Source organism: Salmo trutta, chromosome 14, assembly GCF_901001165.1.
Source record: "Salmo trutta chromosome 14, fSalTru1.1, whole genome shotgun sequence".
NCBI lineage: Eukaryota > Metazoa > Chordata > Actinopteri > Salmoniformes > Salmonidae > Salmo > Salmo trutta.
Window position 1 is genome coordinate 45,186,197 of NC_042970.1, and position 14,066 is coordinate 45,200,262.

At 45.1% G+C, this 14,066-nt stretch overlaps 1 protein-coding gene across 3 annotated transcripts in view; it reads right to left on the bottom strand.

Moving 5' to 3' along the window:
- cacna1da (calcium channel, voltage-dependent, L type, alpha 1D subunit, a) overlaps nucleotides 1–14,066 on the bottom strand; it is a 119,356-nt gene that overhangs the window by 26,527 nt on the left and 78,763 nt on the right. For all 3 annotated transcript variants that reach the window (XM_029776072.1, XM_029776071.1, XM_029776073.1), the window contains 14 exons: nucleotides 13,918–13,944; nucleotides 13,215–13,375; nucleotides 11,961–12,186; nucleotides 8,697–8,904; nucleotides 5,382–5,502; nucleotides 4,900–5,000; nucleotides 4,744–4,777; nucleotides 4,403–4,529; nucleotides 4,161–4,290; nucleotides 3,348–3,407; nucleotides 1,176–1,282; nucleotides 854–941; nucleotides 472–579; nucleotides 249–301 (listed from right to left, as the gene is read on the bottom strand). In XM_029776072.1, the coding sequence (XP_029631932.1) occupies nucleotides 249–301; nucleotides 472–579; nucleotides 854–941; nucleotides 1,176–1,282; nucleotides 3,348–3,407; nucleotides 4,161–4,290; nucleotides 4,403–4,529; nucleotides 4,744–4,777; nucleotides 4,900–5,000; nucleotides 5,382–5,502; nucleotides 8,697–8,904; nucleotides 11,961–12,186; nucleotides 13,215–13,375; nucleotides 13,918–13,944 (1,551 nt within the window). The remainder of the gene's footprint in view (nucleotides 1–248; nucleotides 302–471; nucleotides 580–853; nucleotides 942–1,175; nucleotides 1,283–3,347; nucleotides 3,408–4,160; nucleotides 4,291–4,402; nucleotides 4,530–4,743; nucleotides 4,778–4,899; nucleotides 5,001–5,381; nucleotides 5,503–8,696; nucleotides 8,905–11,960; nucleotides 12,187–13,214; nucleotides 13,376–13,917; nucleotides 13,945–14,066) is intronic.

Consider the following 14,066-nt stretch of genomic DNA (forward strand, 5'->3'; position numbering starts at 1 on the left):
GTTAGAGATCAAGAGGACACAGGGGTTAGAGGTCAGAGGTCCGGATATAGGATTCGTCCTTTGATGTACCGTACGTAAAGAACATGAATATTGTGAATGTTGTGAATATGTCCCGTCTATGCGCAACGCGCTCAAATCAAAGACGCTGCAGAACACCTACTGTACAGTAAATGTAAGTATTTCTGATACAAAATGGATGGTGTCCGTTTGCTGTGTGTAGATGGACAAAGGCATCAAAAACAACTGACTTGCAATCGTCGGGGCCGGACTTGGCTTCGTCCGTGCAGCGGTAAAACTTCCCCTGCAAAAGCAAACACAACACTTTCTTCTAAACGGCACTGCCACAAAACGAACCCTCAACCCTCAGGTGTCAGCGTCTAGGTTGGGGGGGATATACTGAAGCTACGGTGCCATTGACATCACAATCCGTGTTACGGTGCTGATCTTAGTGCCGGGTGTTACGGTGTTGACCTTGAATAGCTGCACTCCTATGCAGGCGAACATGAACTGCAGTAGCGTGGTGACGATCATGATGTTACCGATGGTCCGGATGGCCACGAACACACACTGGACCACGTGCTGTAGGGGTCAAAGTTCAAACGTTAGCAGCTATTGAACAGTGAGATGGCATTACGTCGGCGAAAGGTCAATATGTGTCAAATACGTAGGAAGGGGGAGGTACAGCGACGGCGCACTTCTAGAAAGTCGTTTTTTATAAAACCCCTTGTACAGGTCTTAGCAACAAACTGTCCCAAGTTTACTGCACTTGTTCTACGAATACTACGGCAAGTAATATGGTACTGAACGAGAAGGAGTAGGATGTATAACGTTTTAGGACGAGGCAGTACTGTACCTTGAGGCCCTTGGCTCGGTTGATGGCCCTCAGGGGCCTGAGCACTCGCAGGACTCTCAGAATCTTCACCACCGAGATGGCGGAGGACCTAAAGGACATCACAGGAACTCCCTGTCAGAAACAAACTCGCCCTCTCTGAACACAACCATTCATTGCCATAATCAAACGTGACCGTGTCCATAAAAAAAAAAAGAAATGATGTGTTAGGACGGGAGAAGGGACAGAGGGCGAGGGACAATGGGTGAGGGATATGAGGATGAAGACAGAGAGAGAGAGAGAGAGAAATAAACAGTGTGGGTGGAGGGTAGCAGCAGGTACTGACTGGATGCAGAAGGAGACTAGGGAGACCCCAACCACCAGCAGGTCCAGCAGGTTGAAGGTGTTCCTACAGAACGCCCCTTTATGGAGGAACGCTCCGTATGTGGTCATCTGGGGGGAAGGGCACAGCGAGTTAGACGGGGTAACAGACACTTAGAAAACACACAGAAGTACACACACCGACACGCACATTCTCACAAACACAGGGACAGTGGTACACCGCAAGACAGACAGAAACACCTACACAGATATATATAGCAGTAGATATAGCGGTAGAAACACTCACTCCCCTCAAACCCACATACACCCACATACAGTATTTCCACACTCTTGTAGAACACTATTTCAGGGTGGCGAGCTCAGACTCAGTAAAACAGGAAGTTAGCAGCTACCGTCGCCACCCCGCGGCACCGCGGTACATGAATGTAGTAGTAAGTCATTCACTTCACAATCGGCTAATAACAGGGTCCCCTGCGGCAACAAAACGTGCAGTTTGTTGGCGCGCTGAGGACAAATAGATCTACTTCCTGGGAGAAATGACAGGATTGAACGGCCTACCGGTCGGAAAACCCCATGGCCTTACTGACACATTCATGTATGGCCGTTTCCCTTAAAGCACATTCCTTCATGTTCTTTAACAGCTCACAGGCTAAAGGGGGATAATAGAGCAGCTCCACTTTTAAAAACAAAAAAAACACGTCAGACTTCAGCAGGCAGAGAAGTAAACAACGCAGCGACAAGGAAGTCTTGTTCAAATCATAAAAGAAAAGGATTCATCGTCCTGAGTGCTTGTGAATGTAGAGACCAGCTGGCGTGGGCAGGGAAAGCACTGCTTACGCAGCAGGATCAAACTGAGCTGGGTCGCGTTCATTCGGCACCAAACGGGGAAAGAAATAACTGAAACGGGGAAGGACTATCTGAACTGGTCCAATAAGAAACTCTGGTTTCCCGCATTCCGTCGCAAAACATGTTGCTCCGGTGTGCCGTGATGAATACGACCCTCAACAGGACTGGGCAGGTTTGGGCTGCCCTCTTAAGGGTTCTGAAGGAAACACTACATTTCTAAGCACTCAGTCAATCTGGGGAAAGCCCATGCTCGACATGAACATGGTTGGTTTGCCCCCTCTTTTATGGCTCAGTATCTGAATAGCAGTCAGTCGGTATGAAACAGAAGCATGGAGTCGGCTTTGACTGGAGATGGCCTTAGATGTTTGTTTATAAACCCCCCCCCCCCAACACTCCCCAAATGACATCCAGGTCCAAAAAAAATCAGTCAAAGCTACATCTCTTAAACGGCACATTGATATCTCTTTCCTTTGCACAAAGAGTTGCATCGTTTTTGGAGAGGTGCGCTAAACCTTTTCAACTCATTGTTGACAGACATGGTGACACCAATCGGGGTTGGTTTGTGCCTTTGATTCCTTCATGAATATTCGTATCCTGATAAGCGGGAATTGAACAACTCGTGTGTTGGTGTGTGTAGTACTAGTAAGTAATGATGACAGTCGAGGGGTGCGTTCGTAAATTCACTCCGGCTATCTACTCCGATTTCAGAGCACTCTCGTCTGAGTGTGCCAGAGCACGGAACAACTGTTTTATTTTACTAACGCTCAACACCCGTTGAATATGGCCGGTGTCTGTAAACGTCGGCAAAAAAGCTTAACGAAATTGTTGCAAGCAGCACAGTTACAGTCACCAACGCTCTGGATAACATGACAACGGCCTAACCAGCTCTGCTGGGGTGAGTAAAATGGTCAGAGTGAGGCGCTCTCTCATTTATGTCTGGAAGTAGCTAGCAAGCTAGCTAACTTTAGCCAGTTAGCTTGGGTGCTTGTGCCGTTGTGAGGTCAGAACGCTCGGATCAACCCTACTCCTCGGCCAGAGCGTCCAGTGTGCGCCTTCTAAACGCTCCGAGAGAGGAACGCTCCGAATTTACTAAAGGACAGCCTGACAACGCTCTGAACTGACGAACGCCCAGAGCGCACTCTGGCACTCCAGAGTGAATTTACACGAACACACCCTAGATGTTTTGGTAGTTAAAAGAGGTGCCATGGAGTAAAAAGAGAAATAATAGAAAAGGAAATGTGAAACAAGGCAGGAAGTACTGCGGTGGCAGCAGGTGACACACAAAGGAGAGAGTGCAGCAAGGCTCTCTGTCGTCATAAGCGAGAGTTACCTTCAACATGATCTCAAATGTAAACATGCTAGTGAAGACATAATCTGCATAGCCTAGGACCTGGAAGGCAACCAGACGTTGGGAGTGTTACTGCGGGGTCAGTTAGTTGACAGCACAGAGAGGCGGACACAGGCCATTTACCTTCAACAGGATCTCAACAGTAAAGATAGCCGTGAAAGCATAGTCAAAGTAACCAAGTATCTGCAAAAAGCAACGGACATGTTTAACATGGGTTATACAGGTCACGCAAGTACGTTCATCAGAGACATTCGAAGAGAACAAGTTAGCGTGGGAACCCGTGTGTGCAGGAAAGAGCATTGGAAATGACTTCGTATGCGTAAACAGAAAAAAAATCAACAGTATTCGTATAAATGAATAAAATCAGTGTATATTACAATATATTTCATAATGCAGTATATATTCATTATATCATTTCATTACGAGCACCTGCACAATGTCATCCACCTACTATCACAATGACATGTCATTGTGCAGCTTGAGGTTAAGTTGTAATGATGAACATACATAATGATTCCAAAGTCATTGAACCTGCTGCCTAAGAGGATCATGGGGGAAACTTCAGGAAAAGAGTTATCATTACCGTTAACGTCACTCTTAACCAACTAAATCCTTAAAAATGAATACAAAAAACGTCAAATACGCAATAAATATCCCAAATCAATACAGAATGTATCTTTACTATGTACTACTATGTAGCCTAACAGTTGAAAATCAGTTACTGGCTACTGTGTGCTCCCCAATAAATATGACCCAACATTATTCTAATGTAGACAAGAAGGTTTCTGTACTTACGATGTTGCGAGCGGAGAAGTTGCGTATGGGGTCCTCTGCAGCGAGGGAGACAGAGCTGAGCATGATGAAGACCAGGATGAGGTTGGTGAAGATGTGGTGGTTGATGAGTCTATGACATCCCACCCGGATCCTGAGGAGAGCAACAGGAAACGCACACACCCGCTTAAGAGAGCTCAGGAAAGTGTGTGTGCGTATCCATCCGTCTGTCTGTCTGGGCGCATGCGTGTGTGTGTGTGACCTACGGGTTGGTCTTGCTGAAGATGAAGAAAGCGCTGCCGTCAGGGATGGGGGTGATCTTCTCCTTCTTGACCAGCTCAGAGATGGCTGGGCGTGGCCCTGCTGGAACCTCTGGCTCCTCCTCCTCCTCTGCTGCACAGACAGACACACACACACACAGTGAGAGAGATAGACCACACACACACACACACACGTGCACTAGTACCCACACACACACACACACACACAGTGAGAGAGATAGACCACACACACACATGTGCACTAGTACCCCCCCCCCCCCCCCCCCCCCCCCCCCACCACACACACACACACACACACACACACACACACACACACAGGCCTGTACCTGCAGCATTCTCCTCTTCCTCCTCCACTGGTGCCTGTATCCAAAGAAGCAAAAGTGATGAGACGTTAGAACCAGAAGTGTGTAATCATATGCAACACATGTATACAATGATGCTGAATGAACCCGAACCACAATATGTCTGGGGTGGAGTTCTACCTCTTCCTTTTTCTCGTCCTTTTTGTCTCCTGGAGCGTTGAGAGACTCTGCGTCTGCCAGGTTGTCCACAGCGATAGCCAAGAAGACGTTCAGCAGGATGTCTGAGCAAAGTGTTCCGTCAAGGACAGAAGCTGAACACATCTCCTGTGCCGTAGTGTAGTCCATGGCTCGAGCAACACACCCATATACACTACTCAGAAAAGTCCAGAAATGTTCATTGCAATAATGACGGAAGAAACGACCCCAGAGATCTATACTGACTACATAAAACAAAATGGGGTTGTGTTTGCAAGACTACATCTCTGGTCATAAGAACATAACAACTTGTTATTTGTCTATATTCACCACGGTGGACCATATCCATAAAGAATCTGTTTAACTAGGGGAAATGAGTTTGCGGTCAAGTCACATCAAATCAGATTGTGATTATCCGGGCTCAGAGAGATAGAGGCGATAGGATGAGTGTGGTAAGGAAAGGATACAGTTTCCACAGATGAAGAGGATAATGAAGTAGAAGGAGACGATCATCCCCGAGGAAGATGGGCCGCCGTACGCCATGATGCCGTCATACATCACAGCGTTCCAGTCTTCACCCGTCAGGATCTGGTCACCACACACCCAAATAGACTCAATCATTTTGGATGCTACACACATAGAGGACCTAGAATTCATTTGCGATTCTATGGAAACACATACGGCGTTCACTAGTAACAAGATGGCGCCGAGAGACACAGTAACCCTGTTTCTAGTTCCCGGCCGACTTTGCAGTATTATACACTACCGGTCAAAAGTTTTAGAACACCGACTCATTCAAGAGTTTCTTCATTTTTAACTATTTTCGACATTGTAGGATAACAGTGAAGACATCACAACTATGAAATAACACATATGGAATCATGTAGTAACCAAAAAAGTGTTCAACAAATCAAAATATATTTTATATTTCAGATTCTTCAAATAGCCACCCTTTTCCTTGATCACAGCTTTGCACAGTCCCAATAGGACAAGATAAATACATTTACATTTACATTTAAGTCATTTAGCAGACGCTCTTATCCAGAGCGACTTACAAATTGGTGCATTCACCTATAATATCCAGTAGAACAAACACTTTACAATAGTGCATCTAAATCCTTTAAAGGGGGGGGGGGGGGGGTTAGAAGGATTACTTTATCCTATCCCAGGTATTCCTTAAAGAGGTGGGGTTTCAGGTGTCTCCGGAAGGTGGTGATTGACTCCGCTGTCCTGGCATCGTGAGGGAGATGTTCATTGACTACAGCTCAGCCTTCAACACTGTAGTGCTCTCATAGCTCATCACTAAGCTCAGGTCCCTGGGTCTTAACACCTCCCTGTGCAACTGGGACCTGGACTTCCTGACGGGCTGACACCAAGTGGTGAAAGTAGACAACAACACCTCTACCACGCTAATCCTCAACACAGCGTAACCCACAAGGGTGCGTGCTCAGCCCCTCCTGTACTCCCTGTTCACCCATTACTGCGTGACCACGCACGTCTCCAACGCAATCATCAAGTTTGCTGACAACACAACAGTGGTAGGCCTGACTACCAACAATGATGGGACAGCCTACAGGGAGGAGGTGAGAGTCCTGGAGGAATGGTGCCAGGAAAATAACCTCTCCCTCAACATCAACAAAACAAAAGAGCTGATCGTGGACTACAGGGTACCGATTGGTCGATGTGTCAAAATTTAAAAAGCACACGTAAATAAATATAAATTAGGCTTTGGATGGTGTATCAATACACCCAGCCACTACAAAGATACAGGTGTCCTTCCTAACTTAGTTGCCGGAGAGGAAGGAAACTGCTCAGCGATTTCACCATGAGGCCAATCATGACTTTAAAACGGTTACAGAGTTTAATGGCTGTGATAGGAGAAAACTGAGGATGGATCAACAACATTGTAGTTACTCCACAATACTAACCTACAGTATATGGCAGTGAAAAGAAACAAGCCTGTACTGAATAAAAACATTCCAAAACATGCATCCTGTTTGCAAAAAGGCACTTAAGTAATTGCAAAAAGGCACTTAATACCAAAAAAATGTGGTAAAGAAATTAACTTTTTGTCCTGAATACAAAGCGTTATGTTTTTGGCAAATCCAAAACAACACATCATTGAGTACCACTCATCATGCCTTCATGTTATGGGTATGCTTGTCATTGGCAAGGACTAGAGATTTTTTTAGGATAAAAAGAAAAGGAATACAGCTATAAGCACAGGCAAAATCCTAGAGGAAAACCTGGTTCAGTCTGCTTTCCAACAGACACTGGGAGACAATTCACCTTTCAGCAGGACAATAATCTAAAACACAAGGCCAAATCTACACTGGAGTTGCTTACCAAGACAATATTGTATGTTTCTGAGTGGCATAGTTACAGTTTTGACTTAAATCGGCTTGAAAATCAATGGCAAGACTTGAAAATGGCTTTCTAGCAATGATCAACAATCAACTTGACAGAGCTCGAAGACTTTTAAAAAGAATAATGGGAAAATATTGTACAATCCAGGTGTGCAAAACTCTTAGAGGCTTACCCAAAAAGACTCACAGCTGTTTTGGGTCTATAAAGTATTAACTGAGGGGTTGTGAATACTTACAGTATTTAAATGAGATATTTCTGTACTTCATTTTTCCAAATACATGTTTTCACTTTGTCATTATGGGGTATTGTGTGTAGATGGGTGAGACAAAAAGTCTATTTAATCCATTTTGAATTCAGGCTGTAACACAACAAAATGTGGAATAAGTCAAGGGGTGTGAATACTTTCTGAAGGCACTTTACATAGAGTCATTGAGCACTGGTCACTTCAATAATGTTTGCATACTGTCTCACCCACTTTATATGTATAAACTGTATTCTAGTCATGGCTCGTCCTATATAACTACTGCTGTACACACCTTTTCTATTCACATACTGTCCATACTGTCCATACACACCATATTATATTATATTCCAGTCTCAGACACTGCTCGTTGCGATATTTCTTAATTTCTTTCTTTTTTGTACAAATATTTTTGATTACGTGTTCATTTTTTTTTGTATTGCTAGGTATTACTGCATTGTTAGAGCTAGAACCACAAGAATTTCGCTGCACCTGCGTTAACATCGGCAAATCTGTGTACGCGACCAATAAACTTGGATTTGATTAGTACACCATAACATCCTACTGTAGTTTATATAACATGCCATAGACAGACAATGGGGCATATTACTCTACTTACTTCCTGTAAAACACAGCATACAGGGAAAACAAACAATAGTCCGGCTATGGCTAGCCCGGTGGAGCGGTCAAGGGTAAATTAAATGCCTTCGACGTTATTTGGCTCAAGCGTTTACCCACCTACTGTGGGAAAATGCATTGAAAATATCGGGAGCATTACTTTATTCACTGCAAACGGCGATCAGTGTTTATGTAGCGGCCATGGTTGCTCATGGTTACGTTAGGAGTTAGCCCAGCCTGTGACTTCAAAAGCCTGTGACTTTCCTCTTGGTATAATGGTCAAGACGTTAGTTTCTCTCGTGGGAGACCCGGGTTCACTAGGTCATCATCAGGAGGCTCTCCTTAAATACAACATTCACAAAATATACATGTAGGTAACTCATGAGGTTCTGAGAGAGAGAGAGAGAGAGAGAGAGAGAGAGAGAGAGAGAGAGAGAGAGAGAGAGAGAATGGCTGTGATAAGGAAAGAGAGAGAGAGAGAGAGAGAGAGAGAGAGAGAAAGAGAGAGAGAGAGAGAGAGAGAGAAAGAGACCCACACACTGTACTGTTCACCCACCTGAAACACAGTGAGCAGTGCCTGGGGGAAGTTATCGAAGGTGCTCCTCTTGGTCTGCGTCTCGTCGAAGTTGAACTTGCCCCCGAACACCTGCATGCCCAGCAGGGAGAAGATGATGATGAAGAGGAAGAGCAGGAGCAGCAGGGAGGCGATGGACTTCATGGAGTTGAGCAGCGACGCCACCAAGTTACTGAGAGACTGCCAGTGACTGGACAACACAGAGGGGGGGTTAGACAAAATTACACACAAATAAACAAACAGATTTGTTTCACACTTTACTCTGGCCAAAGAGCATAAACAAAGACGCACGTTCACACACAAACACTACATACGCCCAAATCAAATCAAATTGTATTTAAGTCACGTGCGCCGAATACAACAGGTGTAGACCTCACAGTGAAGTGCTTACTCACAAGCCCTTAACCAACAACGCAGTTTTAAGAAAATACATGTATTTATTTTTTTAAATGAAAGTAACAAACACACACACACAACATGCGCACACATGCCTACTGACGTCACACACCCACACGCTCACCACATACGCTGCTGCAACTGCTCCACATACACGGCTGCTACAGCTCAGTCTACTATCTATCCTGCTGCCTAGTCACTTTACCCCTATCTACACTGCCTTCAGAAAGTATTCATACCCTTTGACTTATTTCACATTTTGCTGTGTTAGAGCCCAAATTCAAAATGGATCTACACACAATAACTCATTAATGATGAAGTAAATAACCTGTTTTGACATTTTTGCACATTAATTGAACATGAAATACAGAAATATCTCATTTACATAAGTATTCACACCCCTGAGTCAATACTTTGTAGAAGCACCTTCGGCAGCGATTACAGATGTGAGTCTTTCTGGGTAAGTCTCTAAGAGCTTTGTGCAACATTTGCCCGTTATTCTTTTCACATTTTTTCAAGCTCTGTCAAATTGCTTGTTGATCATTGCTAGACAGCCATTTCCAGGTCTTGCCATCGGGTTTCCCCGGTCTTTGTGGTTGAATCTGTGTTTGAAATTCATTGCTCAACTGAGGGACCTTACAGATAATTGTATGTGTGGGGTACATAGATGAGGGTGTCATTGAAACATCCCTTTAAAGACTATCATTTCACAGAGTGAGTCCATGCAACTTATAATGTGACTGGTGAAGCAAATGTTTACTCCTGAATTTATTTAGGCTTGCAATAACAAACTGGTTGAATACTTACCGATTCAAGACATTTCACCTTTTCATATTTTAATCATTTGTACCAATTTCGATAAACATAATTAGACTTTGAAATTATGGGGTAATGTATGTAGGCCAGTGACCAAAAATCGAAATGTAATCCATTTTAAATTCAGACTGTAACACATTTTTTTTTGAAAAGGTCAAGAGGTATGAATACTTTCTGAAGGCACTCCCTGTACATAGCCATGTTATTACCTGGTACTCCCTGTATATAGCCATGTTATTACCTGGTACTCCCTGTATATAGCCATGTTATTACCTGGTACTCCCTGTATATAGCCATGTTATTACCTGGTACTCCCTGTATATAGCCATGTTATTACCTGGTACTCCCTGTATATAGCCAGTATACCTGGTACTCCCTGTATATAGCCATGTTATTACCTGGTACTCCCTGTATATAGCCATGTTATTACCTGGTACTCTCTGTATATAGCCATGTTATTACCTGGTACTCTCTGTATATAGCCATGTTATTACCTGGTACTCCCTGTATATAGCCATGTTATTACCTGGTACTCCCTGTACATAGCCATGTTATTACCTGGTACTCTCTGTATATAGCCATGTTATTACCTGGTACTCCCTGTATATAGCCATGTTCTTTTTACTCTTTATTGTCATTAGTTATTCACTGACTCAACCCCTATTACAGGGGCTGAGTCACTGGCTTACTGGTGCTCTTCCATGCCGTCTCTAGGAGGGGTGCGTCACTTGAGTGGGTTGAGTCACTGACATAATCTTCCTGTCCGGGTTGACGGCCCCCGTTGGGTTGTGCTGTGGCGGAGATCTTTGTGGGCTATTCTCGGCCTTGTCTCAGGATGGTAAGTTGGTGGTTGAAGGTGTCCTTGTAGTGGTGTGGGGGCTGTGCTTTGGCAAAGTGGGTGGGGTTATATCCTGCCTGTTTGGCCCTGTCCGGTGGTATCGTCGGACGGGCCACAGTGTCTCCCGACCCCTCCTGTCTCAGCCTCCAGTATTTATGCTGCAGTAGTTTATGTGTCTGGGGGCTAGGGTCAGTCTGTTATATCTGGAGTATTTCTCCCGTCTTATCCGGTGTCTTGTGTGAATTTAAGTATGCTCTCTCTAATTCTCTCTCTCTTTCTCTTTTTCTCTCTTTCTTTCTGTCTTTCTCTCTTTCTTTCTTTCTTTCTTTCTTTCTTTCTCTCTCTTGGAGGACCTGAGCCCTAGGACCATGCCTCAGGACTACCTGGCCTAATGACTCCTTGCTGTCCCCAGTCCACCTGGCCGTGCTGCTGCTCCAGTTTCAACTGTTCTGCCTGCGGCTATGGAACCCTGACCTGTTCACCGGATGTGCTACTTGTCCCAGACCTGCTGTTTTCAACTCTCTAGAAACAGCAGGAGCGGTTGAGATACTCTGAATGATCGGCTATGAAAAGACAACTGACATTTACTCCTGAGGTGCTGACCTGTTGCACTCTCGACAACCACTGTGATTACTGTTATTTGACCCTACTGGTCATCTATGACCATTTGAACATCTTGGTCATGTTCTGTTATAATCTCCACCCGGCACAGCCAGAAGATGACTGGCCACCCCTCATAGCCTGGTTCCTCTCTAGGTTTCTTCCTAGGTTCCGGCCTTTCTAGGGAGTTTTTCCTAGCCACCGTGCTTCTACACCTGCATTGCTTGCTGTTTGGGGTTTTAGGCTGGGTTTCTGTACAGCACTTTGAGATATCAGCTGATATAAGAAGGGCTTTATGAATACATTTGATTGATTGATTCATATTTATTCCTTGTGTCACTATTTATGTTTTTAATCTTAACTCTGCATTGTTGGAAAAGGACTCCTAACTAAGCATTTCACTGTTAGTCTACCCTGGTTGTTTACGAAGCATGTGATGAAAGCATTGATCCGGGGTGAAGTTTCCCCTAGGTACAGATCTATGATCAGCTTCCCCTCCTCCAATCCTTACCTTAACCATTAGTGGGTGAGCAAAGCTGACCCAAGACCAGCGCCTAGGGACAACTTCACCCTACTCCACATGACAGTGGTCTCACCGTGTGACCTTGAAGATCCTGAGCAAGCGGACACAGCGGAACACGGAGATGCCCAGAGGAGACATGATGGCCAGCTCCACCAGGATGGTCTCGGTGATGCCTCCACACACCACGAAGCAGTCAAAGCGGTTGAACAGGGACACAAAGTAGGCCTGCAGGCCCAGACTGTACATCTTGGTCATCATCTCACACGTAAACATGCCCAGCAGAACCTTGTTTGCCACGTCTGGAAACACGCAGGGCAGAGGGAGGTGTCAGTCAATATAACACCTTAACAGTATTGCAAATATCATAGATACTATAGTTAGGGACAGGAGTTTTTCATTACCACCTGACCTGACAGTGGTAGCCAGTGTGCAGTGTAGTGTACTAACCCTCTACTTGTGTAACCCAGTCAGGCTGGTTGTAGTGTACTAACCCTCTACTTGTGTAACCCAGTCAGGCTGGTTGTAGTGTACTAACCCTCTACTTGTGTAACCCAGTCAGGTTGGTTGTAGTGTACTAACCCTCTACTTGTGTAACCCAGTCAGGCTGGTTGTAGTGTACTAACCCTCTACTTGTGTAACCCAGTCAGGCTGGTTGTAGTGTACTAACCCTCTACTTGTGTAACCCAATCAGGCTGGTTGTAGTGTACTAACCCTGTACTTGTGTAACCCAGTCAGGCTGGTTGTAGTGTACTAACCCTCTACTTGTGTAACCCAGTCAGGCTGGTTGTAGTGTACTAACCCTCTACTTGTGTAACCCAGTCAGGCTGGTTGTAGTGTACTAACCCTCTACTTGTGTAACCCAGTCAGGCTGGTTGTAGTGTACTAACCCTCTACTTGTGTAACCCAGTCAGGCTGGTTGTAGTGTACTAACCCTGTACTTGTGTAACCCAGTCAGGCTGGTTGTAGTGTACTAACCCTGTACTTGTGTAACCCAGTCAGGCTGGTTGTAGTGCACTAACCCTGTACTTGTGTAACCCAGTCAGGTTGGTTGTAGTGTACTAACCCTCTACTTGTGTAACCCAGTCAGGCTGGTTGTAGTGTACTAACCCTGTACTTGTGTGAGCCAGTCAGGCTGGTTGTAGTGTACTAACCCTGTACTTGTGTAACCCAGTCAGGCTGGTTGTAGTGTACTAACCCTGTACTTGTGTGAGCCAGTCAGGCTGGTTGTAGTGTACTAACCCTGTACTTGTGTAACCCAGTCAGGCTGGTTGTAGTGTACTAACCCTCTACTTGTGTGAGCCAGTCAGGCTGGTTGTAGTGTACTAACCCTGTACTTGTGTGAGCCAGTCAGGCTGGTTGTAGTGCTCGGAGGAGATGGTGAGCGTGTTGAGAAACACCAGGATGATCACCAGCCAATAGAAAGGCACCGATTTCACCGCCACCCGGCACTTTCTGCGGCAGAACCTGTTCCAGCGACGCCAGCGCCGACTGTGAGACAGGAAGTGATGTCAGCAAAAGGAGACGAGTAGGGGCAGCCCGGGGGAGGTTATCATTGAAGAAAGGGGAGGGGGAGGGTCGACGGTTAGAGTGGGGTTAGGAGATACTGTATAGAAAGTTGGGGTTTAGGCAGGAACTGTATTCAAATCATATCTGAAGAAAACTTAGGAAAGAGAAGTAAATTCACTTTGGATGAAAGAACTTTGGGAGAGGGAGAGAACCGCATAGCATGCAGTATACATCACAAAGTGTAAAAACGCTGCATAAGGCTCCAGCTCTTCCCGATGCCCAAGATTACATGCTGACTTGTTTAAAGGGTAGGTGGAGTTGATTTATTACCTGCTGACTCATTAAAGCAGGCTCGAGAGATCAGAACAGAACATACAGTAGAGAAACCAAAGCGAGCTTACACGTATATAGGGAAATAACAGACGTCACTACTTCATGCAGAAAAAAATGTACGTTTTACCGTACAGACCGCTGCTGCATGCATTGAGCAAGGACACATGCGAGGCAAGGTGATTTCCACTGACCTGAACTTTGATTTTGAAATTTTTTGACTGTGAAAAATCAAGACGTTTATATTAACATCCGTTCAGCTTGCCGACTGCAGGATATTCATGAATTTAGTACGAAGCTACATGTCCTATGTACCATCTTTATGACTGAACAGGAGTGGTCT